At 42.0% G+C, this 27,833-nt stretch overlaps 1 protein-coding gene across 1 annotated transcript; it reads left to right on the plus strand.

The window, feature by feature from the left end:
* Positions 1–158: 158 nt before the first annotated feature.
* TTC19 (tetratricopeptide repeat domain 19) lies at positions 159–27,678 on the plus strand. Its single transcript, XM_047090010.1, has 8 exons — positions 159–237; positions 1,935–2,045; positions 2,497–2,535; positions 3,451–3,507; positions 3,827–3,888; positions 5,993–6,087; positions 25,326–25,480; positions 26,912–27,678. Exons 2-8 carry the CDS (start codon positions 1,944–1,946, stop codon positions 27,107–27,109), a joined length of 708 nt encoding a protein of 235 aa, XP_046945966.1. The 5' UTR covers positions 159–237; positions 1,935–1,943; the 3' UTR covers positions 27,110–27,678.
* Positions 27,679–27,833: the final 155 nt, after the last annotated feature.

Below are 27,833 nucleotides of genomic sequence, written 5' to 3' on the forward strand. Positions count from 1 at the left end.
TGCTGCCGCTGCTGGCAGGTGAGGGGCGCGGGCCGGGCGGGGCCGGCCGGGCGGGGACCGGGGCGCAGGCCGGGCCCGGTGACCTCAGAGCCCCTTCCTGCAGCGCTCGCCTGGTTCTCGAGGCCCGCTGCGGCAGAGGAGGAGGAGGAGGAGCGGCAGGGAGCGGGCGGGGCCGCCGCCGAGGGCGCGGTGGACGAGACCGAGGCCGAGATCATTCAGCTGCTGAAGCGAGCCAAGGTGAGGCGGCCTTTGTGAACGAGGCCTGTTGTTGGCTTTGTGGGTGCGCGGTGCGCGCTCCAACTCCCGCAGGCCGGATGGAGGCTCCGAGGGTAGAATTGCCGGGAATTCGATGGGTCATGGCTGGGAGTGGGGGGCGGGGTTGGCATCCGTCCAGGCTTGTCAGACCGCTGCAGTCTCCGGTGCAGATGGAGATGGCACCAGAGGCATCGCGCTTTTATCCAAGCAAAATTAGCGGAAATGTTTTTGTAGTTGTTTTTTTTGTTTGTTTTTTGTTTTTTGTTTTTTTTATCAGGGAGCCATCCAGGCCGAAAGGCCTGGCATAGAGAATTGTGCACGTATGTAGCGTCCTGAAAACGCACCTCCGTGTTCGGTGCGCACGGTTTGGTTCCGATCTTTCTCATGTCTTCCGTTTCTCCACATTCCTTCCTGTTTTCTCCTCAGGTTAGCTCCTCTCTACCATTGGGCTCCCTACCGCCTCGAGGCTCACGACGTCTGAATTTGTATTCGTGTACTGCAGTGTGCTACCGACATCCCGTCTCCACTTTGAAGGCTCACCTACCTCTCAGACTTAACGTGCCCGGAGCTAGACTCTTGATCTTAGTGGCCTCCCTTGCACAGTCCTTCACCGTCTTCTCTTTGCTCACACCTACCCCGTTTTTCAGCCTGGAAACCTCGTCATTGTTAAAACTCACAGTACCTTACCACCGCCCCTTGGTACACTTACAGCCCAGCTACAAATCCTGTTGCCCCCAAATCTAAAATATTTCTGAAATCTGTCCCTTTTCTCTATCTTCTCTGGTATCACGCTGGTGTCATTGCCACAGTCTGCCGTCCAGTAGTTTTGCCCGCCCTGTTGCCCGCCTCTCCCTTGCAGTCTGCTCTCCATGCAGCAGTCAGAATACCTTGTTTAAAAAATGTAAATTGGGTCATATCACCTTTTTTGAGTGACTTCACACTGCATTCATGATAAAATCCAAGCTCCTTACCATGGCCTGCAAGACGTTGCATGACCTATGCCACCCTGCCTTCCCACCAATTTGGCAGTAATCCCCTGGCTCATCCTTTTCCCTTCACATCTGTTTCCTTTCGTTTCTTGAATGGTTCTTGAAGACCATTCTCTTCAGCCCCTAGTGCCTTTGTTCATCCCCTGCTCTGTGGGTCATTTTCCCCCATAACTTTTCCCCATGATTCCTGGTTGACTCTTTCCTTCCTGCCTCAGTTTAACTGTCGCTTCCTTGGAAGGCTTCTCTGGCTCTCATTTAGAGGAGACCGCTTACTGTTCCTTCCCTTTACTTTTCTTCGTAGTTTTTATCATTAGTTGTAATTAAGCTTATTGGTTCCACAAGTGACTTCCAGCCTGTAGGAAGAGAAGAAAAAGATGTAGGGCAAGCAGCTTCCTTATAAAATATGATGACATTCCTTATAAAATTGCTCACATTCCTGCTCTCTGCATCTGTTGGCCAAATCTTTGTCGTGTGGCTGCACATAGCTGCAAGAGAAGCTGACCGCTCTGTCACCATCGTAGATATAAATCCTGGTGCGTAGCTGGAGTTCAATAAATATTTGGCGAATTGAATGACTAGCTTTCTCCTGTGTGTTGGGACGTATAGCCATATCCACTTCTGTCTGGTGGTGCGTACATCTGCCTTCTTTACCTTTCATTTTCTGTTATTTTCTTTGTTTTCTCTTTTCAGTTGAGCATCATGAAAGATGAGCCAGAAGAGGCTGAGCTAATTTTACATGACGCTCTTCGTCTTGCCTATCAGAGCGATAACAGGAAGGCCATCACTTACACTTATGATTTGGTAACTTTTCTAACCAGTCTGAGCCACTGCTGACGAAGGGCGGATCCAAGAGAAGGGTTGCTAGCTCTCCTGATTTACACTCCTGCCCTTCAGGATGTTGTAAAGCTCTTTGGTTTTTGTTTTTACTAAGTTTTCTTTCGGTTTCAAATGTTATTACCCTTGGGGTGTCACTTATACAAAGTCTAAATCCTAGACCGAAGATTAAATACTAGTATTTGTTTCTTCAGTGATGAATGGATCTAGATTTAGTTTGTCATCAACAAAGATTGGGCAGCTATTTGCACTCACACTATTGCTATACTTTGATGTTAGCCGATTAGTGACAAACCTTTCTCTTTGAACTGTTTTTTAATTTAAAGTGTGAAAGCAAAAGGGAGTCATTAGCTGAAAGGTTTTGAAATAAGTAGAACACAGTGCTCTAAACTGAAAACAATTTGTAATTTGCTTTCAGATGGCCAACTTGGCATTTATACGGGGTCAACTTGAAAATGTAAGTAAGTAAATCACTTTGTAATATTTTGAATTTGTGAAGGACTAGCTTCAAGGGACCTCTGTTAGTAAGGGTGCAGGTGAAGCTGCTATAACAAATAGGCCCCAAAATGGAGTGACTCAAACAAGAAGGTGTATTTCTTTTTAAAGCATTGTTCCATAGGTAGCTACACTAAAGAAGGGTGGGTACCTCTTCTCCATGAAGTGATCCAGAAGCCTGGGTTCTTATTTGTTTATTTATATTGAAAGAGAGCATGCACATAAGCGGGGTAGGGACAGAGAGAATCTGCCCTGTCAGCGCCGAGCCTGGCACGGCACTTGAACGCATCAACAGTGAGACCATGACCTGAGCCAGAATCAAGAATCAGGTGCTCAACCAACTGAGCCACCCAGTTGCCCCTGGGTTCCTTCTAAGATGTGTTCTCATCTGCATAGGTGAGCTGGCTCACCTCCAGCTGCCAGGAAGAAAGAAGAGGGAAGCGGCAGGCAGCTTCCTTATAAAATAGAATTTAGAAACTGTTTCTATTCCTTCTACCTGCATCTCTTGGCCAAAACTTCATCATATGACTGCACCTAGGCACAAAGGAGGCTGACCTGTTAAAACAGAGAAGATTCTACAACTAAAAAAGTGGGGGAGTGAATAATTAGGGGACAGGTTGCAGTCTCTGCCACAGGAGGTTTGGACGAAAGGTTAATTTCTGTAGTTTGTTTCTGCTCATCACAGAATAGTTTTTAAGGAGCCCAGAGGATGTGGGGTCTTGGTATTCTTGTCTGTTTTCCCATCACAAGGATATTTTTCTGTGTGTGTGTGTGTTGTGTTTTACAAGGGGTGACGCATCAGACTAGTACTTAGAATCCAGTGTCATATAGATAGTGGGGCCCAAGTAAAAGAAAAATCTTTTCCTTATGCTTTTAGGCGGAAAAGCTTTTTAAAGCAACCATGAGTTACCTGCTTGGAGGGGGCATGCAACAGGTAAGAACATTGCCTGGGATTGGGCCCCAGCTGAAGCAGATTTCAAAATAGTTTTGCTTCCTGGAAACTCCACCCAGCCTCCAACATGTGCTTTGGTGAAAAAAAAAGGTGGATTATTTTTTTTCCCCTTGGACCTGTATAGAAACTACCAGTCTTTCACTCATGCAAAAACATGGTTGCTGAGGAATTCAGTTGCCTAATTCCTCCAAAAGGATAAAAGCTATGGTTTTCAGGCCAAAGGCAGTCTAGACGTTGATCAGAAATAATCCATGAGGAAATTTAACTTGTGAATTTTCTTCATTTTTCTTTCTCCCAACAGGAAGACAATGCGATAATTGAAATCTCTCTAAAGTTGGCCAGTATCTATGCTGCTCAAAATAGGTAAGTATAGTCAGAATCTAGGTGTGGCAGCCACCAGGGAGTTGGGCTGTAGGCAGATAACTTTAACCCCAGGATGTTATATAATTTTCATTTACCTTCCAGTCATTTGGGTCTCAAAAACACTGGGTGTTACACTCAAAGCGTTCCCTCCCTCATCTTTGAAATCTTTAGTCTTTTCCAAGTTTTGCCCTGCTGTCTCCAGTAGCCTCTTGAGTGGGACATACGGCCCTCACGCCTCTGGCTGCACTGTGACAAAGCTAATCGAGCGTTCTGTTCCTGCCTGAACTGGGAAGGGAAGTTACCATTAGAACTTTAGTTTAGCTCTTTCTAGAAGAGGAGGGAGTAATGTAAAAGCTTTTGGGGATAATATACTTGGAAGAAACCATTTTTGGATGGAAGTATCAACAAACCAGGAAATTAGACATAGTTGAATGATAAGGGGGTTGGCACGGGAGTGTCTCAGTGGCTAGTCCAGAAGACAGTGTTTTTAAAGCATGTAAAGGTGATCAGGTAGCTGGGTTTTAAGAAGGGGAAAGATCTAGGAGTGGAGAAGTGACCTCTGGATAAGTAGGATAGGAAATCAGTGCTCATTTAAAAGTACTATGTGAGTTCTAAATCCTTATAAAGGAGAATCTTCATGCTTCACAGGAAAGGTTTTGGAAAATAATGTGGATGTGTGCCAGAGGTCTCAGGAACACTGATGAGTGAGGCCTGTTGCCTTTCATCCTGTCTAGGCGGAGTTCAAAGGAGAAATACCTAAGATGTAAGCAGAGAACTCCTCTAGAGAGTTAGATCTTTTAGAGTATATTTAAGGGAAGATCTAAGACTAGCTTTTCCTTGGGTTTTTAGCTGCTACAGTAGTTGGGTACCAGAAGTTTGGAATGACCTCACACCTAATGCTGTAATGAGTGCTTATTGAGGCCAGGGGCTCTGGCACAGGTCCCTGCTGCCCTGGTCACCAGCTCCTTCATTCTCAGCAGAACCTGCATTTGGTTGGACACTAGATAGGCTAGAGCTTCTGAGGGCCTTTGACTTCAAGTCTTTGGAGGAGCTTTGAGGTTGCCCTGTGCTGGGGAACATTGCACCTGGGATCTGTCTCTTTTGGAGGAGTAACAAACAGGCCTGGATGTCGATGGGGTATGAACTTCTAGGATAAAAGAAGCCCAAAGCCAATCCCAGTGGAGAATAAGATGAACTCCTGCTCTCGTACAGGCACAAGTGTATTAGTAGCCCCTGGTAATTAGCCTGTGAGTTCCTCTATACCCTTCTCAAAAGTATTTTTTCATTTAGTTTGATTAAGAGAAGCATGAGGCAGAAGATACATAACTAGACTTGGGGCTTAGGAATGCTGATAATAGTAGGGGGATTGTTAATAGGCATTTTACTCTGACTAGAAACATCTAGTGGGCAGCCTCCCCCTGCTCCATGTCCTGCCTGGATAGGGTCCCTCCTGCCAAGGTTTGGGTCTGGAGAAACTTCTGTTCTGAGAACAGAATACAACATGGGGTCATCTGTTATCCCCTGGCAAAGCACTAGAGGAGAAGGGGCAATCTTTGTAGTGCTGCTTCGCCATAGCAGAAGGGCAAAAACAGGGGGTGAGCTTCTGGAAGGAGAAGGAATTTCTGTTGTGTTTGTGCATCTCTTTATAGAAACCAGCAGTTGACAGTTGGTTGTCTTTAGGTCAGTCTGCCTGACGTTTGGGTGTCCTCTCCAATTGATTCAGGGTCCAGGATTAGAGAAGGCTTAATGCCTTCTACTGCCATAATTAGGAATTCCATTTACATAAAAGAAGCTTTCATTGAAGACGTACAGGTTGGAAAGCTAATAAAGTTAATAAACCTCTCCAGAAGTTGCATGAGATCAGTAGTTAGAACCCTTGGTGCAGGGGGCCTTAGCCTCTGTTCATAATAGTATTACTTTGAGCGGGTGTAAGACTCCATTTCCCAAATGGAGAAACTGAGTCACTTGAAACTATTAGTGGGAGATGATGCTTCCCATCTTACACTTCCTTTACTAACAATATTCAAACCCAAGCTGGGAAAATGAGAATAAAAGAGGAGTTTGTGAAAAGGTGAACAGCCGATTGCTGATCTTTGCTTTACAGACAGGAATTTGCTCTTGCTGGCTATGAATTCTGCATTTCAACCCTAGAGGAAAAAATTGAAAGAGAAAAGGAATTAGCAGAAGACATTTTGTCAGGTAGGGAGACCTGACTGTTTTCTGGACATTGCCTTTTTTGCCACAGAGCTTCATTGTTATATTGTGATAAAGGGAAAGGTATCTGAATTGGGGGAGGGCAAGTTATCCATTTGGGGAATTAAGTGGCAATTTTTAAGATCTCAGCAGAGGGTTTGGGATAAGATGTCTTGTTTAAGTAACTTGACCTTGTTTGTTTGTTTGTTTGTTTAACCCTTCAGTGGTTCATTTATTTGTTGACTTTTATTATATATGACCTCTGGAAAATTGGGGAGCAGAAAGGAGAGGCCTTTTTCTTTTCTCTTGGTTCAGCTACCAGTCACAATGCTAATTAATTACCTTTTGGTACCAGATATGTACGAAGTCATAAAAGATGAAGAGAAAACTGAGGTCTTTGCAGTTCATCCTCATTACGAGAGAAGAGTGTAAAGAACGATTTTAGGAACAAAATGGGATGGTCAGGAAGCTCTAGCTCTCGACCATTTGGGTTTCTTAATATGGTTTGAAATATTGGGAATTATCAGATTCGTCACTGATTTCATAATTCTTACTTCACACATACTGTATGCCAAGAGCTACAAGATGCTTTAGAGAAAGAGCAGTCAACTCTTGTCCCTAAAGCAATAAATAGGACTTGAAAGAGTTATTTTTATTCAGTTGTCTTCCAGTTTTCTCTTAAACATAAACCAGTTTTTCTGTTCCACCACTGCACCGAAGCCACCCTTATCAAGGTTGCCAGTTCTCAAGCCTTACCTTCCCTACGCTGCTTATTAGCAGCTCTGACCCAGGTGATCTTTGACTCCTACTGGACACGCTTTATTCGCTTGGCTTCTGGGACACCTTACCCATCGCTCACCTTCCCCTTCGCCACCTCTAAAGTTAGCAGACCTTGGGGCTCACACCCTAGGAGATAACATATAGCCCCATACCTTTAAATATCGGTTATACATCTTCATCCCCAACTTACATATGGACTACAGACATGAACTGGGTAAGATTGTCTACCTGACATCTTGACCTGAATGTCTGCTGGTCAGTTCACACATAAAATGTTTGAAATCGGTCTCCTGGTTTCTGCCACTCACAAACTTGCTTCTCTGCCAGTCAGCCCAGTCAGTAAATGGCACCACCATTCATTCACTTGCTTAGCCAAGAACCTAAGAATCACCTGTGATTCCTTCCTCATTCCTGATTGTATTTCATCAAGTTATCTTAGATCAGGCATCAAAATATATCCATATCAGACCATGTCTCATCCTCTTGCCCTACTGCTTTGGTGCAGGATATTATTGTTTCTTGCCCAAACACCTATAAATAGTCTCCTCAAGAGTTTTCCTGCTTCCTTGCCTTACGCAGTCTGTTATCCATACCACAGGCAGAGTGATCTTTTAAACCTCAGTGCCTTTGCATCACCTTTAGAATAAATTTCAGAATCCTGCATGGACTTGTAAAGCCCTATATGATTTGACCCCTGCCTACTTCTACATCACCTACTGCTTCTCTCCCCCTTGCTCTTTCCACTTTGACCACACTGGTCCTGCTGTTCTGTACAAGCTCATTGCCATCTCAAGGCCTTTTCACTTATTCCCTCCACCTAGCCTGTTCTCCCATATCTTTGCGTGGCCATTCAGTTTTCTGCTCAGGTATCACTTCCTCAGGAGGCCTACCCTAACTAAAACAATCATCTCTTCCCACCTATCCTTTACTTTTCTTCCTCACACTTGAAGGTAGGAGTGTGTGTGTGTGTCCGTTGTGTGCTCATGTTTGTATGGCCACTAAAAGTATATTTTTGTTCCACGTGTTTTTAGTATTTGTCTTCCCTAGCAAAGGAGGATAGAGATTTCAGCTGTTTTGTTCACTGCTAAATCCTTGGTACTAGAGCAGTGCCTGACATGTAATACAGGCTCAGCACTTGTTGAATGTAGGAACAGAAGACCAGATAGGCCCCAAGTAAAGTTTCAGTGTGGTGTAGAGGCTTTGAGGGAATTCACAAAAGATATAAAGATGAGTCTAGCTATCAAATAATTCACTTTTGAACTATCTACACTCTTGCTGTCTTTCATTTGTAGAATTGACTATAGACAGTTCCTTAAAAGTTTCTGACTTCCAGAAATAATACCAGTGCATGTAAGACAATTTAGGAAAGCATTAGGAAGGAGGTGACAAAGATCATCTGTAATACTACAAAGAAGGAACTACTGTTTCTTTTCTGGTGTATGTCTTTCCAGACTTGTTTTCCCCCCTGTGCTGTTTACATCGTAAGAAATAAGGGATCATACTGTATATGCTTTTTTTTTTTTTTTTTTAACTTAGTAGTATATTGTGAAAACACTTTTTTCTAGGCACAGGAACTCTTGTTGGAAAGAGCAAACTAATTTCTGTTATAAACATGGTTTTTACATTTTACTAGTTATGCAATAAAGAAAATGTTACATTATTCTTAATCCTATTTTTTCTAAAGAACTATCACTCAATTATTTATTTTTTAAACATATATAGAGAGAGGTGGGGAGGGGCAGAGAGAGAGGGAGACCTAGAATCCCAAGCAGGCTCTGCATTGCCTCTACAGAGCTGGATGTGGGGCCTAACTCATGAACTGTGAGATATGACCTGAGCTGAAATCAAGAGTCGGAAGCTTAACCGACTGAGCCACCCAGGCACCCCTGTTATCACTCAGTTTTAAACAAAGTACATCTGTTGTCAAATTTATGTGCTTTTTATTTACCTTACTAACTGTCCCAAAAGCGTATTACTTAAGTTCATGTATAAACTTGGTCTAGGGTACTTATTTTGTTTCTCATATTATAAATATGTACGTAATTACAGAGGAAGTACGCATTCAAAATTAAGTGAAAACAGTAGATTACTAAACAGTTTAGGAGGAGCCCACTTTTCTAGAATATGTGGATTAAATGTAGGTATAGAGCAGGACTGAATGATACCAAAATATAGACAGTGATTACTTCTGGTTGGTAGATTTATAGGGCATTTATGTCTTATGTGTGTTTTTCTGGATATTCTATAATTTTTTGGAACAATTTTTTAAATTACTTTCTTATCTATATAGTATCAAAAGTCAAAGGATGTTATAAGACTTAATTTAAAAACATTTCCTTGCCACACATCTTCCTAGGGTAATTTTCACCTCTTAACCAATTCCTTCTGGTATTTTCCTTCATATTTCTAAATAACATATAAAACTATTTTTGTAATTAGTATTTTTAGACTCTGTTAGCTTACAGAAAAGGGAACATTTAGTGTAACTTTTGGTCGTGTCTATAGTATTACGAATATATGAGTAGCGTTAGCTGTTGAGCCAAGTAACGTGATCATGTAGTTGCATTTTCTTTTGTGTGAACAACTCTTTGTTTCCTCTGAAGTCAGTAGTTAACTGGATTTTTTCTGTTGCTTGTTTTTTATGTGTTTGACAAGTTCTTCTGTTAACCGTAGTATTTGCTCTGAATTCCTAACGTTTTCTGGGGCTCTGGTACCTACTGGCTTACTTCTCGCTGGCCTAGCTGTTTGTAGCATTGAGTCCTGGTCTTTCTGTCATGTGCTCAGTCACTTCCCACTTTTTTCTCTGCTTGTCACCGCCCACAATTTTTGATCTTTGTCATCTCTACTTTGCTTTTCCTTGTAACTTTCTATCTTTTTCATCCTTTTACATTGATTTTAGTGATGTTTTGGGAGGGAGGAGAGATAAATGAATGCATGTGTTCTGTCCAGAACGGTATGTCCTCATGAAAGTGAGGTCTTCTATTATGAAATAAGACAGACTCCGAGCACTGAAATTCCGGGTCAGAGGAGCACATTTTAAACTTGTTGGCGCATATTGCAAAATTGCCCCCAAAAGGACTGTATTAATTTACATTTTCAGGATCTGCTCATTTATTTGCTTTGTGACTTTGGTCAAATTAATTAATCCCTGTGTGCTTTTGATCCTCAGGATGGGGGTGAGAGCAGTACTCTCTCGTAGGGACCAGTAGGAAGACTGAATGAGTTAATATCCATAGAGCGCTTAGAACAGTGTACACAGAGAGCAGCTACTCAAGTGTTAGCCATTGTTAGTTTTTATTATCGTGATAAGGCATTGTGCCACTTCTCCACAAAGCTCACTGATTTTTATAACCTTTGCCAGATTGGCGATATGGCAGTGATGCATTAACTACCATTTCTTTGATAAGCAATGGGGTTGATCTTTTATTGGTGCTGTTTTGTAAAAATATTAACTCTATCCTGTCAGGTTTTTTCTTCTCCCTTACTTGTGTCTATAGAGCTCAGAGCTTTGGGTTTTTTTGTTTAATTAAAAAAATGCATGAGGGGCACCTGGGTAGCTCAGTCAGCTAAGTGTCCAACTCTTGATTTCTGCTCAGGTCATGATCTCATGGTTCGTGAGTTTGAGCCCCACATTGGGCTCTGCGCTGGCAATGCGGAGCCTGCTTGGGATCCTCTCTCCCTCTCTCTCTGCCCCTCCCTTGCTCTCACCCTCTCTCGCTCTCAAAATATATAAACATAAAAAAAAACTTTTTTTAAAGAAATGTGAAACTAAAATCTATATAGTTTAAGGAATAATGAATGAGAAGAACAGGCAGTGACCCACCTTTGCAGCCTGTGTGTGTTTGGCCCCAGCCCCATTCTCCTTCCCACCCCAGAGATACTATTCTGCTGAATCTTGTTTTGTTTTTGAGGGCTTCTTTTTAAAATTTATATAAATGAATCACACAGTATGACTTGCACTTGCCTGTGATCTTTTTGGAATTAGATCTGAATTTGTTTATGTGTATGTTTTTTGCTTTTATTAATTTAATTTAATTTTTTAAATGTTTGTTTATTTTGAGAGAGAGATCCAGGATCCCGAGCAGGCTCTGTGCCGTCAGCGCAGACCCTGATGCAGGGCTCGAACTCAAACCAAGAGATCATGACCTGAGCCAAAATCAAGAGTCAAATGCATAACCGACTGAGCCATCCAGGCGCCCCCACTTTCATGAATTTTGAATACATGTTGAGTAGCTATTCTAGGCCAGATATTGTAGGATTCAGTAGAGGCAAGTGAGGCAGAAGTCCCTGCTTTTCTGGAGCTTAATGCTTAGGTATTTTTCAGCTTTGAAATCAGATATTCACTCATTTTTTAAAATTTATTTTTTCTTTATTTCTAAACAGGGTTAACATGTAACTTCTTAACATATTGGTGGTTAATTTGGGTGTGAAGTTGGTCACTACTTTCCTAAAGACGATAATCTATTGTCGTTACATACTTAACTATAAATTAGCATATGCTTGCGTTTCTTTTGGGGGTTTCCATTCGATTCATTCATCTGATGACTTTTATAACAGTATATGTTGTTTGAGTTATATGGTAGCATACGTTTGAGTTACACAGTGAAACAGGTTTCACGCATGCTTCTTTGGTAAGATTTCCTCCCATTTTATTCTCAGTTTTTACATGCATTTTAGATCATTTTGTCAAATCCCCAAAATGCTTTGAGACTGAATTATTAGATTTGCATTATATTTTTCAGTGAGTTTGAGGAGATTGCCTTCTGAATAAGTTAGCATTTCACTGCAAATAGCACAGAATTTCAGTTACGCATTAAGGGCACTTACTCTCATGTAACTGGTAGTTCATCGAAAAGGGGCAGGCTGTTGAGTTACTTGACACACAGCTCATGGAAATCCTGAGGAAGGAGATTCTTTCCATCCCTCCTCACTCATTCTCAGTGTGTTTTGACTTTCTCTTCACGTTCCCACTGTGATTGAAAAGGGACTGTATTAGGTCCCAGGAACCTTATCCAGAAATGGCAACGTGCAGAAGAAAAGAAAACTTATTTGGTGTTCTTTTAGAATCAAGGTAATCTTTGCTAGAAGTTCCCAACTAGATTTACCCTTATTGCTCATTGGCTGGATTGGGTTACACGGCATTTCGAACCCAGTCCTTGACAGGAAATGTGGGATTACCGTGATTCTCTAAAACTGACCAGGATCCATTCCTGTCAGAGGATGGATTCCGCTCCGCCTGAATCGTGTGAGAAAAGAATGGATGCTGGAACAAACAGGAGCTGTGCTAGCGAGGGGAGTCACTCACTACACTGTCTCTGCAGTACAGGGGCGTGTCAGAGGTATCGCGGGTTCGGTTCCAGACCACCGCCCTAAAGTGAATAGCACAATACAACAGATCAAATGAGTCTTTTTGTTTCCTAGTGCATATAAAACTTACATTTACAGTGTGCAATAGCATTATGTTTAAAAAATATACGTATCCGCCCAAAATGTATATACCCTAATTGAAAAATACTCTGTTGTTAAAACTTAACCATCATCTGAACTTTCAGGGAGTCGTCATCTTTCTGCTAGTGGAGGGTCTTTCTTCAGTGTGGATGGCTGCTGACTGATCAGGGTGGTGGTTGCTGAAGGTTGGGGTGGCTGTGGCAATTTTTTTTTTTTTAATTTTTTAAAATTTATTTTGAGAGAGAAACAGTGTGAGCAGGGAAGGGGCAGAGAGAGAGAGGGACACACAGAATCAGAAACAGGCTCCAGGCTCTTGAGCTGTCAGCACAGAGCCCAACACAGGGCTTGAACCCACGGACTGGGAAATCATGATCTGAGCCTGAGCTGAAGTCAGATGCTTAACCGACTAAGCCACCCACATGCCCATGGCAATTTCTTGAAAGCAGACAACAATGAAGTGTGCCACATTGATTGATTGATTCTTTAATGAATGATTTCTCTGTAGCATATGATGCTGTTTGATAGCATTTGACCCTCAGTAGAACTTCTTTCGAAATTGGAGTCAATCCTCTCAAACCCTGCTGCTGCTTTATCAACCGAGTTCATGTAATATTCTAAACCCTTTTTGTCATTTCAACAATCTTCACGACATCTTCACCAGAAGTAGATCTTATCTCAGGAAACCACTTCCTTTGCTCATCCATAAGAAGAAACTCCTCATCCGTTCAAGATTCATCCCAAGATTGCAGCCATTCAGTCATGTGTTCAAGCTCCACTTCTGACTCTAGCTGTCCTGCTGTTTCCACCCTGTCTGCCTCCACTGGAGTCTTGAACCCCTCAGAGTCATCTATAGAGTTGGAATCAGCTTCTTCCAAACTCCTGTTAATATTGATTATTTGACCTCTTCCCATGAATCACAAATGTTCTTGATGCCACCTAGAATGGTGAATCCTTTCTGGAAGGTTTTCAATTTACTTTGCCCAGTTTGAAAGTCAAAATTACTCCATGATCCATGGTCTGCAGAATGGAGGTTGTGTTGGCAGGCATGAAAACAACATTAATCTCCCTGTACGTCTCCATCAGAGCTCTTGGGTGACCAGGTGCACTGTCAGTGAGCAGAATACTTTGAAAGGAAACTTTTCTTTTTCTGAGCAGTAGGTCTCAACAGTGAGCTTAAAATATCCAGTAAATCATGTTGTAAACAGATGTGCTTTTATCCAGGCTTTGTTGTTCCATTGTTAGGGCACATGCAGAGTAGATTTAGCATAATTCTTAAGGGCCCTAGGAGTTTGGGAGTGGCAAATGAGCATTGGCTTCGACATAAAATCACCAGCTGCATTAGCCCCTAGCAGGTGAGTCAACTGTCCTTTGAAGCTTTGAAGCCAAACATTGGCTTCTCCTCATTAGCTATGAAAGTCCTAGGTGGCATCTTCTTCCATTAGAAAGCTGTTTAATTTACACTGAAAACCTGTTATTTGGTATAGTGTATTATCTTTTTTTTTAAAGTTTATTTATTTTGAGAGAGAGCGTGTGCAAGTGCATGAGCAGGGGACGGGCAGAGAGAAGGAGAGAGAATCTCAGCAGGGATTCTGAGTCAGCGCGGAGCCCAACTTGGGGCTCGATCTCATGACTGAGAGATCACCACCTGAGCTGATACGATGCTTGACCGGCTGAGCCATCCAGGCACCCCATGTATTAATTATCTTAAGATCTAGAATCTTCTGGATAACTTTCTGCAGCTTCTACATCAGCACTTGCTGCTTCACCTTGCACATTTATGTTATGGAGAGGCTTCTTAAACCTCCCGAACCAACCCCTGCTAGTGTCAGACTTTCCTTCCGCACTTCCCCACCTCTCAGCCTTCACAGAACTGAAGAGCATTAGGGCCTTGCTCTGGATTAGGCTTTGGCTTCAGGGAACGTTGGGGCTGGTTTGACCTTCTATCCAGCCACTAAGCCTTTCTCCACATCAGCAATAAGGCTGTTTCACTTTCTTGCCATGTGTGTGTTCCCCGGACTAGCACTTTTCCTTTCTCCTTTCCTTCAGGAACTTTTCCTTTGCATTTACAACACCGCTGTTTGGCCCAAGAGGCCATGCTTTCAGCCTGTCTCAGCTTCTGAGATGCTGAATCTTTTACAGGTTTTGATTTTAAATGAGGGACATGTGACTCTTCCTTTCATTTGAACACTTAGGGGCCATTGTAGGGTTATTAACTGGCCTGATTTCAATATTGTTGTGTCCCAGGGAATAGGGAGGCCCCAGGAGAGGCAGAGAGGTGGGGGGACAGCCAGTAGGTGGTCAGTCAGAAACTAAACTCACCATCTGGTATGCACCGTCTTGGATGGATGCAGTTTGTGTGCCCCCCAAATAATTACATACAAGAGTGACATCAAAGATCACTGATCAGCAATCACCATGACAAATATAATAATAATGAAAAAGTTTGAAATATTGTGAGAATTACCAAAATGTGACACAGCAACACGAAACTGTTGGAATAATGGCACCGATACATTTGGTCCATGCAGCCACAAACCTTCAATTTGTAAAAAACGCACCATCTGCAAAGTGCAGTCAAGTGAAGTGTGATACAGTGAGGCATGCCTGTATGGAGTCTTTCCATTGAGGACCCTGGCATGACTCTTACAGGTTTTTTCATGTAGATGTGACAGGTATTTTGTTACATTTGTTTTCCAGTGGACACTTTACTACATCATTTGCTTTTCAGTTGATATTCTTATTTCTGGATGTATAATTTTACATTTAAGAAATCATGGTGTTTCCTTTTAGATCTACTTCTGTGTTTCTCCCCATCCTTCTTAATCTTTTTTTTTTTAAGTTTATTTATTTTTGAGTGAGAGAGCGAGAGAGCACAAGTGAGGGAGGGGCAGAGAGAAGGAGAGATGGAATCTGAAGCACATGGGAGTGATCTATTCCTGGTAGGATCCAGGAAACCATATGGGCCAGATCTACTTTAGAGGGGTTTCTCTGGCGTCTTGTTGTTCTTTCTTTGATTACTCATACATTTAAATTTCTTCCATTTTCTTGATTTGATTTCAGTGTCTAGGTCAGTGGCAATAACATGATGTTAATAAATATCTTGAGGGGCTCCTGGGTGGCTCAGTTGGTTGAGCTTCCGACTTTCGCTCAGATCATGATTTCACGGTTTGTGAGTCCAAGCCCTGTGTTGGACTCTGTGCTGACAGCTCATAGCCTGGAGCCTACTTCTAGTTCTGTGTTTCCCTCTCTCTCTGCCCCTCCCCTACTTGCACTCTGTCTCTCTCTCTCAAAAACAACTAAACATTAAAAAAATTTAAAAAAACATCTTGAATGGGGATTCCTGGCTGGCTCAGTTGGCAGAGCATGTGACTCTTGATCTCAGGGTGGAGAGTTCAAGCCCCACGTTCGGTGTGGAACCTATTTTAAAATAAATAATTCAATTCAATATCTTGAATGCATGGGTGAAAGAAGTTTGGAGGCCTATATTTTCCTAGAAGGAACTTTATGGAATTATATTAAAAAAAATTTTTTTTAATGTTTATTTTTGAGAGACAGACAGACACACACACACACACACACACACACACACACACACACACAGAGTGCAAGTGGGGGAGGGTCAGAGAGAGAGGGAGACACAGAATCCTAAGCAGAGCCTGATGCGGGGCTTGAATTCAGAAACTGAGATCATGACCTGAGCCGAAGTCAGCCACCTAACTGACTGAGCCACCCAGGCGCCCTTATGGAGTTATATTTTTAAAGCACAAATGACAGTATTCTGTTATGAGACCATATTCCTTTCCTAATTCTTTTTTTTTTTTTAAACGTTTATTTACTTTTGAGACAGAGACAGAGCGTGAACAGGGGAGGGTCAGAGAGAGAGGGAGACACAGAATCCGAAACTGGCTCCAGGCTCTGAACTGTCAGCACAGAGCCCGATGGGGAGGCTCGAACTCATGGACCACGAGATCATGATCTGAGCCGAAGTCGGACCCTTAACCGACTGAGCCACCCAGGCGCCCCTTCCTTCCCTAATTCTTAATTTCATGGATTTATTTTGTGTCTTCAAGAGGTTTTACACTGTTCCTTTCTCTTCCTCTCCTCAACCTGAAAGTTTCATTCATTTTCATAGTTTATTTTTTTTTTTTTTAATTTTTTTTTTTCAACGTTTATTTATTTTTGGGACAGAGAGAGACAGAGCATGAACGGGGGAGGGGCAGAGAGAGAGGGAGACACAGAATCGGAAACAGGCTCCAGGCTCTGAGCCATCAGCCCAGAGCCCGACGCGGGGCTCGAACTCACGGACCGCGAGATCGTGACCTGGCTGAAGCCGGACGCTTAACCGACTGCGCCACCCAGGCGCCCCCATTTTCATAGTTTAGATAAAACACTTTGGGAAAGTGGAAGTCATTTTGGTCGTGTATTTGTTGTCATGAATGTTCAAAGTCTGGAGCCTGAGTTTGAATTCTGGCTCTCCCACTTCTCCACAGTGTACCTGCAGACAGGTTATGTGACTTCTCTCCTCTGGGATCCTCATCAGTAAAACAGGAATAGCAGTAGAACCTATGTCTACCGTGTAGAGTTGTTAGGGGAATTAGGGTGGCTAGCACTCATTAAGTACTTACTGTGGAAGAGTTTGCTGGACTGTGATGTACTTATTAAATAGTTTGGCTCCTCCGTATTGTGTTTACCACTCCCAATTTATGTAGGACCTTCCTGACTGTTGGTTTCTCCTTGGTTTATGTCTCCTGCTTGGGTTGGGTTTATTTTGTTCCTTTTCTAGTTTCTTAGGTGAAAGATTACGTTGTTGATTTAAAGCTTTCTTTTCTAATACAGTATAGGTGTTTACAACTATAAATTTTCTTCTACTGCTTTAGCTGCGTCCCATAAATTTTGGTGTGTTGTGTTTTCATTTTCCTTTATCTCAAGGTATTTTCTAATTTTTGTGATTTCTTCTTTGATCCGTTGGGTATTTTGGAGCGTGTGGATTAATTTTCATACATTTATTTCTGCGATTTCCCTCTGTTGTTGATTAAGTTGATCCCATTGTGGTCAGAGAACATGCTTTGTATGATTTCAGTCCTTTTAATTTATTGAAACTAGTTTTAATGGCCCACTTTATGGTTGTCCTGGAGACTGTTGTATGTACATTTGAGAAGAATGCACATTCCTTTATTGTAGGGTAGAATGTTCTGTGCATGTTGGGTAGATCTAGTTGGCGTATAGTATTGTTCAAGTCCTATATCCTTGTTGATTTGGCTTTCTGGTTTTTTTCTTCATACATGTTTTTATTCCTGTTTAAGCAGTTCTAGATATGTATCTTCATTGTGAGTGATCCCTTCATCTGAAAAATGATTCTTTTTTTTTTTTTTTGTCCTACCTAAGGTATTGTCATAAATTTTACTTCTACGTTTTGGCTACATCTTACTCTTAAACTTTCTCTAAGTCATTTTGTTTTTAGTGTGTCTTTTATAGAAGACTGTGTTTGGATTTTTTTAAGCCTAATCTGAATGTCATTGTCTTATGATACAGAATCTCAAAGCGTATATAAAATTAGTATTGAGAGTGATACTTGTTTAATTTTTGCATTTTAAAAAATGCTTTCCATTTTGTTACTTCTTTTGGTCTCAGGTCCCTCTTAGAGGGGTCTTTTCCTCACTCAACTTCCACTCACGGTTTGGAAGGAAGGCATACGTAGAGTTTTCAGGTTCAGGGTTTTCATAGGAATCAGTTCTATTAGGGGTAACCTAAAAATTTTATAAGACCTATTTGGCTCAGGAAGAAAATCGTTTTCAGTTTCTTCTATAAGATGAGATGAGTACAATTTAACATTCTTTTGTCTTTCCTTTTCCCCACTTGTTTTTTCTCGACAGTCTGGAATTTTGACTTACTGAGATTTATTGCAGATAATTCTGCGGCCAACTGCTTTGCCGGCTTTTGGAGATAGCCTGTTTTTTCCTGCCTGATTGCTTTGTAGGAGTTGGAAGTTTTATTAGCATAAGGTTAGGGGGTTTAGTCCCTTTCTGAACACTACCTAGTCTGTAATGAACCTTCATTTCTAAGATTCTACTCTCTTGAGCTGCTAGTACATCTTTGACTCCTGCTTTAATTCTGCTTGGTCTGGTCCTTTATTCAGGCATGTGATTTACCGATATACTAGCCTGTCTCTTCTCTATCCTTTATGTTTTCCCTCTACCTCAGTTTTCTTATCTGTATTTTGGGAATTTCTCCAGTGTATGTTCCATATTACTGTCTTACTATTCAGAAAAGTTCTGTGCCTGTCTTCTAAAAATTTTTTAAAGGTTTCAAGCAAAAGTGAAGTGTAGCAACTTTAACAAATGCCTGTATACCTTCCCCTTAGCTTTGTCAAGTCTAAGTACTTTACCATGTGTGCTTCAGAATTCTTTTTTCTAATTTTAAACCCCAGTGGACTCTTACTGGTGTAGGTACTATTCTGAATTCAGTTTTGATCTTTATCATTCTTAGGCCTGTTTATTACACTTGCACGTATCAGTGAACAGTATATAGTGGGGCTAGTGTGTTTTTAAACTTTATATGAATGGTATCATACTGAACACTTGTTTCTGCAGTTTTTCACACAACATTGAGATTTATCGATGTTGATACGACAGCATCAGTTTTCCTGTCACAAAGGCCTGTTTACTTGTCAAAGCACATGTCTGCTGGGGTTGCATCTGTCTAGAAGGGGTGACTCCCTCTAATTGGTCCATTGTGGCAGAGGGTGAGGGGTAAGGAGTGATACAGGCTAGAGATAGCCCTGATTGGTTCATTCCCTGCACTGTGGTCTAGTATCCCACTGGAGGAACATACTATGGTTCTCAGTAGGTGGTCATGAAGCTTCTTCATGTTTTACTATGGAAAATAATACCTCTTTGACCATTCTGGGACCTGTGTCTCTGTGCCTGCCTGTCAGATACTCCCTAGGGTTCGTACCTAAGAGTGGAATTAAATTGCTTACCAATGTGGTTTGATTTCCTGCCCTGAAAATTGTCTCTTTATATCCTTTGCTTATTTTTTTTGAAGGGTTGTCTTTTTCTTAATGATCATAAGAGTTCTTTATGTATTTGAGCAAAATACTCAAATTTATATTTTGTAGGCTACATATCTTTTGGTGTCCCTGTCTTTTCACTTGAGGATATTTCACACGCAGAGATTAAAATTTGAATGTAATAGACTCTTTTGAGATTTCCTTTATAATTTGTGTCTTTTGTGTCTTGCTTAATAAAATACTTCTTTTAAGGTCAGAAAGACAGTCTCTTCTGAATATTTGGCTCTTTTACATTTAGTCTTCACGTAGACTTTTTAATATGATGTGAAGTAGTGATAGAGTTTTTCCTTCCTTCATGGGTAGGCTTGTAGCTCAGAACTATTGATCACCCTTTTCTCACTGATCTGTGATGATGTCTCTATGTTGAGATTTCATAGATTCCTGGAGCGCCAGTGTCATTGAATTCTGTAATTTTTAGTTTCATTATGTCTTTTCCATCTTTAGTTCAGTACCTTTATGTATTTAATTCTTTCTTTTTATTTGATCACTCAAGGCAGTCATCCAAAAAATTATTTATTGAATACCTATTATGTGCCAGACACATTACTAAGCACTGAGAGGCAGCTATAAATAAAAGAAAGTTGCCGCCTCCTGGAGCTTGATTTCTAGTGGAGGAAAAACACCATCATAAACACTATCCAGTACGGGCGCCTGGGTGGCTCAGATGGTTGAACATCCAACTCTTGATTTCAGCTCAGGTCATGATCCCAGGGTTGTGGGATCGAGCCCTGTATCGGGCTCTGTGCTGAATGTGAAGCCAGCTTGGCCTCTCTCTCCCCCTGCCTCTCTCCCGCACTCATGCTCTCTCTCTAAAACAAAACAAAACACTATCCAGTAAATGGTTGATGTATCCAAAGACGATTGAGAGCTCCATAGATGTGTAGGTGAGGGAATGTGTGTCCAGGGAATGTGTTGGGGCTGTATGCTGTTGCGTAGGGTTGGGAAAGGTCTGATTGATAAGAAACCTGAAGAGTGGGAGGGAATAAGCCAAGTGGCAGTCTCTGAAGGAAGAAAAGTATAGACACAAGTTCAGGGCTCTGAGGAGGATCATACTGGACATATAAGTAATTATTTTAAACCCACTTAGTTTATGTCGTTGGATTTGTTGATTATCTAAAATTATTGAGGGTGAGGCCTCCTTTGTTGTTGTGTGCCGAATCTCAGTTATGGTGGATTTTCATGCTTACTACGTTTGGATTATAAATTCATTTTCAGCAGGGTTTTAGCTATAAGATGAGAATGATTTTGTTTATTTCAGGCGCTCAGGTCCAAGCCTAAATGAATAGATAAATGTAGACACCAAGCTCCATGTGGCACAGGCCTATGATTGGAGATTTCTGTGGTAGTCCTTTTTCCATCTAGATCCTAGGCTGGGCCATGCAAGTTTCCTCGTGGTCCCTGGTAGGGAGAGGGTGTGGGGGAGGGGGCATACAAAACCTACGACAAGGGTCATTCTGGTTTTATGCAAGGGGCTTCAGATGTAATTCTCTGATTTGCAAAAGCTGAAGAACTCAATTCCTTTATTATTTTTTTAATATTTTTATTTATTTTTAAAATGTTTATTTTTGAAAGTGCACAAGTGGGGGGGAGGGGCAGAGAGAGTGAGGAGGACAGAGGATCCGAAGCGTGCTCCACACTGACAACAGCGAGACTGATGTGATGTGGGGTTGTGGGGTTCAGACTCAGGAACCGTGAGATCATGACCTGAGCCAAAGTCGGACGCTCAACCGACTGAGCCACCCAGACACCCATTTTTTTGTTGTTTTTTTTTAAGTTTGTTTGTTGGTTTTTGAGAGAGGAGCACACAAGTGGGGTAGGGACAGAGAGGGAGAACATCCTAAGCAGGTTCCGCAATCTCAGCACAGATCCCAATGTAGGGCTCCAAAACAAACTGAGATCATGACCTGAGCTGAAATCCAGACTCAGACGCTCAATCAGCCGAGCCATCCAGGCGCCCCAAGAACTCAATTCTGGATTACAGAGACACTCAGGCTGCTCCACAAAACCTACAGAAACTGGGCTTTTGTGTTGTTAAGTCCCATACTTTCTACTCTGGATTTTAGTTTACTCTTCTTGTTTGACCCTTGGGATTTCCTTCTTTTGGGAGCTCAGCTGTGCATGTAAAAGGATATCCTTTATCTCGTTTTTGAAGCAAAAGGGTTTTCAGATCATTAGTCATTATTCCTGGAATCAAAAGCCTCTGTTGGAACCACTGTCTTATCGAATTGCTTTGTAGTCTGCTTTTATGCACATCTAATTTGATATGTTGATACATTAAGTATGCTGATCCATTCTCCTTCCCTGAATAAATGCTATTTGGTTGTTTTCTTAGTGCAGCTGACAATGCCATTTGCTAATATTTTGAGTAAAAATTTCTGTGATGGATCTTATTTGTTTCATGGACTGATTTGAAGTAGCTTGTCTTTTTGTCTGGTTAGAAATAATCTGAGAAAAAGAATTATTTAAATTTGAGGAAATAAATATGACCTGCCTCTCAAGATTCCCAGTGTATTTCTCAGCTATTATTGGCTGATTTGTTCTTGTCTAATTTCTAGCAGTTTTTATACTAATATTTCAAGAAATTATTTTTTAAGTTTATTTTGAAAGTGTGCACATGAGCGTGAGTGGGGAGAGAGAGGAGAGAGAGAATCCCAAGCAGGCTCCTCGCTGCCAAGCACAAAGCCCAACATGGGGCTCCATCTCATAACTGTGAGGTCATGACCTGAGCTGAGATCAAGAGTTGGATGGCTAAATGACTGAGCCTCCCAGCTGTCCCCAGAAACTATATTGTTACTGCTTAGAAAAGAAACTTTTTTTTGTACGTGATTTTTTTAAACGTTTGTTTATTTTTGAGAGAGAGAGAGCAAGCACAAGCAGGGGAGGGAAGAGAGGGGCACAGAGGATCCAAAGCAGGCTCCATGCTGACAGCAGAGAGCACGCTGTGGGGCTCGAACTTCCAAACCGTGAGATCATGACCTGAGCCGAAGTCAGCTGCTTTACCAGTTGAGCCATCCAGGTGCTCTTCTTTTTTGTACATTATTAAAGCCATGATGATTTCTCTTTATTTGGCTGTAATGCTACAGGTTTTATTATGGAGCCTTTTATTTCTCTTAGTCTTGTTTTTAAAGAAGTAGATTCTCCAAAAAATATTTTCATTTTTCATATCATAGTGTGCGATATGAATTCGAATGCGTGTTTTCTTAACAGTGAGAAATTATTATAGCTACAGTTTTATCTCATTATTTCGAAAATGCTTTACTATGTTTTCTTCCATTCTAGTTAAAGAGAATAGAAATCCCAGAAATAATGAGTCAGTAGTCATTTTTCACGCATAGGATTTCTAGAATTGGAATAATTACACATTGTTTTGTGATATTTTTGGTATGTGGTAAACATTTTCTGTCTTTAAATATTCTCAAAGAACATGTATTTTAGTTCTGAATCTTCTGTTAAAAATTTCTTGTCTTGGACCTTTGTACTTGGAGGGAACACAGAGATTTGTCTCATTATTCTCATTTTTAACTACCTTTTCTCATTTTATCTCACAGAACCGTTGATGTCAAACTGCCGCTTGGTTATATAAGCTTTTGCTCAGCGTTTTTAAGAGTGCTCATAGTTAGATACTTTGTTTCAGTAATTCCTTCCAACGGAGAAATATGGGCTCTGCACATTTTCGTTTTTATATTGGTTTTATTTATCCACAAATTTATGTATACTTTGATATTTAGGAAAATAACTTTCATTTAATGTTTTTAAAAATATATTTGTAAGGCAACCTATTTAAAAGTACGAGTTTGATTTTAACATGATTATATACCTTTTGCATATAATTAAGTCAAAGTAAGTAACTTCGGATTTCTGCTTTGCATCGTTTCTTAACTTTTAACCCTCTGATAGTGTGTCAACAGCTATTCTCATCCACCCCAGCTACTTTGTCCTATTTAAACTCTCTCTTCAAGGGGCGCCTGGGTGGCGCAGTCGGTTAAGCGTCCGACTTCAGCCAGGTCACGATCTCGCGGTCCGTGAGTTCGAGCCCCGCGTCAGGCTCTGGGCTGATGGCTCAGAGCCTGGAGCATGTTTCCGATTCTGTGTCTCCCTCTCTCTCTGCCCCTCCCCCGTTCATGCTCTGTCTCTCTCTGTCCCAAAAATAAATAAACATTGAAAAAAAAAATTTTTTTTTTTAAATAAAAAAAAAAAAAACCTCTCTCTTCAATAATTGGTCATCCCGCTCTTTGGTTACAGCGTCGTCTTCACATTCTGTATGCCATTTGTAAGTTTTCTGCAACTTTGACAATAGGGAAGGAAAGGGGTTTCATGTGAATTTGCTGGTGAATAAACCCAGTTGACCACCGTCAGTTGAGTGTGTAATGGTTCGGTTACATACGTTTATCGGAGGTAAACTCTCTCTTTAAGCCCTTTCTGTGAACATTTACTTTTAGCAGAGCTGTTTGCAGAATTTCCTTGTCATTACCATCTCTATTATTTGTATCCTCTTTTCTGGGTCTCGTGCAAGTTCCTGTTCTTGAGATCCGTGTTCTCCAGTTCATGTGGCATTAGATGTTTGAAGTTGGTTTGTTTTCAGACAGTGTGTAGTCAGTACTGTAATTTGTCAAGAGTTGATAATCATTGCAGCCTTTATTATTCTTCAAAAAGTGGATGAACTGTTCTTTCAATTTGGCTTGTGACTTTCTAGTTCGGGATTCTGAGTGTTTTCTGTTCCTAACTGCATTGCCACTTTTGCACCTGAAAACTCTTTCATTTGTCCTATACTTTGTTAACTCATTCTTGGAATTGATCTTTACCTGTTTCTACTAAATACAATTTCAACCTAAAAATAATACTCCATGCTTTGATATGTGGACTTAAGGTCTTACTTGAAATGTGGGGCAAAGTTCGTCATTTAAATGGATATTGTGGTATTGTGATTTTAAGATATAATTGTTCATTCACATGACCAAAATATATATCACATCTTTATTTGGTGTTTGTCCAGAGTTCCCCAAACCCTTGGAATTTCCTAAGTGTTGAGAATGATAAAGGTGTGTTTTGTTATGTGAATGGACACACCTAAAGGTGGTTGTGAAGGTAGAGGGTTGGAAGTTCAGTCCCAATCCCTGACCTTGGTGGAGGGGGGGAGGGGCTGTAAATTTAATCCGTGGCCAATGGCCAATGATTCAGTCAGTCATACCTATGTAATAGAGCGTCCATAAAAACCCAGAAGGCCGAGCTCACAGAGATTCTGGGCTGAAGATCACGTGGAGGCGTGGGGACTGTTGGTGCTTTGGGAGGGGGCATATAAGCTCCGCCCCTTCCCACATCCCTTGTGCTGTGCATCCCTTCCATCTGGCTGTTCCTGAGTGCTAGCCTTTTATGATAAACAGTAATTTAGCAAGTAAAATGTTTTTCCGAGTTCTGTGGGCTGCTCTAGCAAATTAATGTAACCAAAGGAGGGGTTTCTTAGGACCCTCAGATTTACAGCCAGTTGTTGAGAAGCACAGGTCACAACCCGCAATTGCAGTTGGTGTCCTTAGAGGGGGTCATGGTGGTCACTCCCATCGCTAGCTGGAGGTCAGAGGCACAGGGCTATGACTGGTGTCTGATGGAGGAAGGGGCTGCAGTCTAGGAGGACTGAACCCTTGTGGAGTCTGATGCTATCTCTGCACACACAAATGAGTGAATTCTTGCACACCTGCTGGTGTCTAAGAATTGCTTCTTGGTGTGGGGGGACCTCCCCGCCTTCCTGCACACATTGAAATTGGGTCTAGGGACCAGTTTAGATGAGAATCCACCTAAATTGTCACCTTTGTGTAACATTCACGGGGTCCGGTACTGTGAAAATATTTGTGGGCCTTGATAACAAGCAAAATGTTAAGGAAGCTCGGCCAGTTCTCTGCCTCACTTTCTATGTTGTCGTTATATGCTAGCAATGCTCTTATTTCCTTCTTAGTGGAAGAGAAAGCCAACACCCACCTCCTCCTTGGCATGTGCTTAGACACCTATGCCCGCTACCTTCTGTTCTCCAAGCAGCCAGCACAGGCACAGAGGATGTATGAAAAAGCTTTGCAGATTTCTGAAGAAATACTAGGAGAAAGACACCCACAGGTAAGGGAGGAAAACAGAGAGGGGAACTGTAAAACAAAGGTTTAGAATTTCCGGGTGTGAAATGCCACCCTCGTTGGGAGCAGATCAGCAGCAGATGCTGCTAGGTGCTAGGTATTCCCTCCTCTGCCTGCCCCCAACTGCTTGTTTCCTAAAGGGGGTGAGGGACACCTGGCCAGCTCAGTCAGTAGTGCACGCCGCTCTTCATCTTGAGGTCGAGAGTTTGAGTCCCACATTGGGTGTAGGGATTACTTCAAACAAACCAAAACGAAACAAAACAAAGGATTTGAGACCTCTAATCGGTTATCCAGAGCATTCTGTCTGCATTTTGGTTCACCCAGCAGAGCAGCCTTTATAAAAGGTAGGTCTAACCAGGCACCCATGAGCTTCCAGGCCTTGAGGGTACATGGCACAGTATTTTGTAATAAGGAACATTAGTAAGAATCATTAAGAGGAACAGGTTAATGCATGAAGATTCTTGTCTCCCTCACCGCATAGGTAAAATGCCAGGGGAAGTTGGGGGAGGGGGGCAGAAAGGAGAAAGGGACTACATTACAAAGTAAAAACCACAGACATAGAATTAAACCACACCGTGCAGCGCTGTTAGAACAGTGAACACGTTGAACTTTGGTCTTTCTCGTCTCTCACATTAAATTCTTAGAAGGAAGAACTGGACCACTTGTCAGAATGCTTGGTACCCCCAGCACAGGACACAGGCATTTTAACTGGACTGAACACGTCCCAAGGTTCAGGTCGATGGGCAGGGCAACTTGTTGGGCTGTGAACTCTCTTCAGGAAAGGGATTTAGGTTAGAGTCCCTTTAATGGAATATTACTGAGGAATAAGAAGACAAACTTGGAATTCAAACCACCAAGTGCTAGAACTGAGGGGAGGGGGTAGGGTCTGCTTCTCTTAGTACCAAAATTTTAAAAACTCTTAGTGGGAATCTTCCTAAATCAGTAATATATGTGGTTCTTCTCGATGAGTCTCAGAGTCACCAGTAGGGATGACGTTAAATAAAGCCCTGGAGGCTGGCTTCTCAGGATTGCCGAACCAGGAGATCTTTACAGCTTCATCTTGCCGTTTAGTATTTTTTCTTGGTACTTCTAGTTTGATGATTAGATTAATAAGTCATATCCTGTTCCCTACTTGGTAGATTTGTATTGTTTTCCAGAGAGCCAAACTGATGCCGTCCCCCATACAATGTGAATGATATACGTGTTTGTTTTGTATATATATTACATACATATATATACACATATATATATACGCATACATATCAGTTTGTTAAAGGCTGATGTCTTTCATGTTTGTGGAACGTGCTAGGAAACGTGAACTCTTAAGCATATATCCACAGTTTACCAGACTCCAAATTAATGTTAAATCCGTGTGGCTGTTTTTTAAAAAAATGGCTGTTTTTTCTCTTGTGTGTAGACCATCGTGCTGATGAGTGACCTGGCTACCACCCTGGATGCACAGGGCCGCTTTGATGAGGCCTGTGTTTATGTGCAAAAGGCATCAGATCTGGCGAGACAGATAGAACATCCTGAGCTACACATGCTGCTCAGTAATCTCGCTGCAATTCTGATGCACAGAGGTAGGGGGCAGTGGAAGCCCGCCGGGCCTGCTTGAGGGAAGGGGTCACTGGATTTCTGCAGCTGTGAGACGGTTGTAGGGAGGGCGAGGGGCAGTCAGGAAGCTCCGGGATTCAAAGGCTGGCTCAATGTACTAAAAAGGATGTATGTTTGGTTGAAGTACCATTGGGTTCAGTTCACGTAACTTGTGTCGTCCTGCACTAGCCCGTCGAACACATGGAGCTAAAGGAAATTTCCATCAGCCGGGTGCTCGGCTGATGGAGTCGGGGCCTCAGGGCACCGGAGGGCCCCCGGCCCTCGCTGCCCTGGCGCTCTACAGCTAGGCCGGCTCAGCCTCTCCAAGCGAGCCAGCGTGTCACAGGGGCTGAGAGGAGGCAGGGCCAGCCTGTCACTTAATGAGCACACAGCAAGTTAGACCTGAACTGTCGCTAGTGCTTGCTCTCAGAATCTTTCAGAATCACTTTGAAAACCTACATTTCTCTTTATTCTCCCTTCTCTCTGGGTTATTTTAGAACGATATGCACAAGCAAAAGAGATCTACCAGGAAGCACTGAAGCAAGCAGAGCTGAAAAGAGATGAGGTTTCTATACAGCACATCAGGGAAGAGCTGGCTGAGCTGTCAAGAAAAAGTAGACCTTTCACTTAATTTTATGAAGCGCTAAATCCCTTTTCGTTGTAGGGAATTTTAAGTAACAGTGGTTATTCTAGTCTCAGTGGCACCCAAATCAATGGCTTAAACCCTTTCTCCTTGATATTCACGT

Source organism: Lynx rufus, unplaced genomic scaffold, assembly GCF_022079265.1.
Source record: "Lynx rufus isolate CCGP_SWC_20201006 ecotype Redwood Valley unplaced genomic scaffold, mLynRuf1.p SCAF_28, whole genome shotgun sequence".
Lineage (NCBI taxonomy): Eukaryota > Metazoa > Chordata > Mammalia > Carnivora > Felidae > Lynx > Lynx rufus.

Excerpts from the sequence above, each read along its gene's own strand:
- TTC19 (XM_047090010.1), top strand. The coding sequence starts at position 1,944 with ATGAAAGATGAGCCAGAAGAGGCTGAGCTAATTTTACATGACGCTCTT. Across the intron at positions 3,889-5,992 it reads ATCTATGCTGCTCAAAATAG|ACAGGAATTTGCTCTTGCTG; the intron begins GTAAGTATAGTC and ends TTTGCTTTACAG. Across the intron at positions 25,481-26,911 it reads TAGGAGAAAGACACCCACAG|ACCATCGTGCTGATGAGTGA; the intron begins GTAAGGGAGGAA and ends TCTTGTGTGTAG.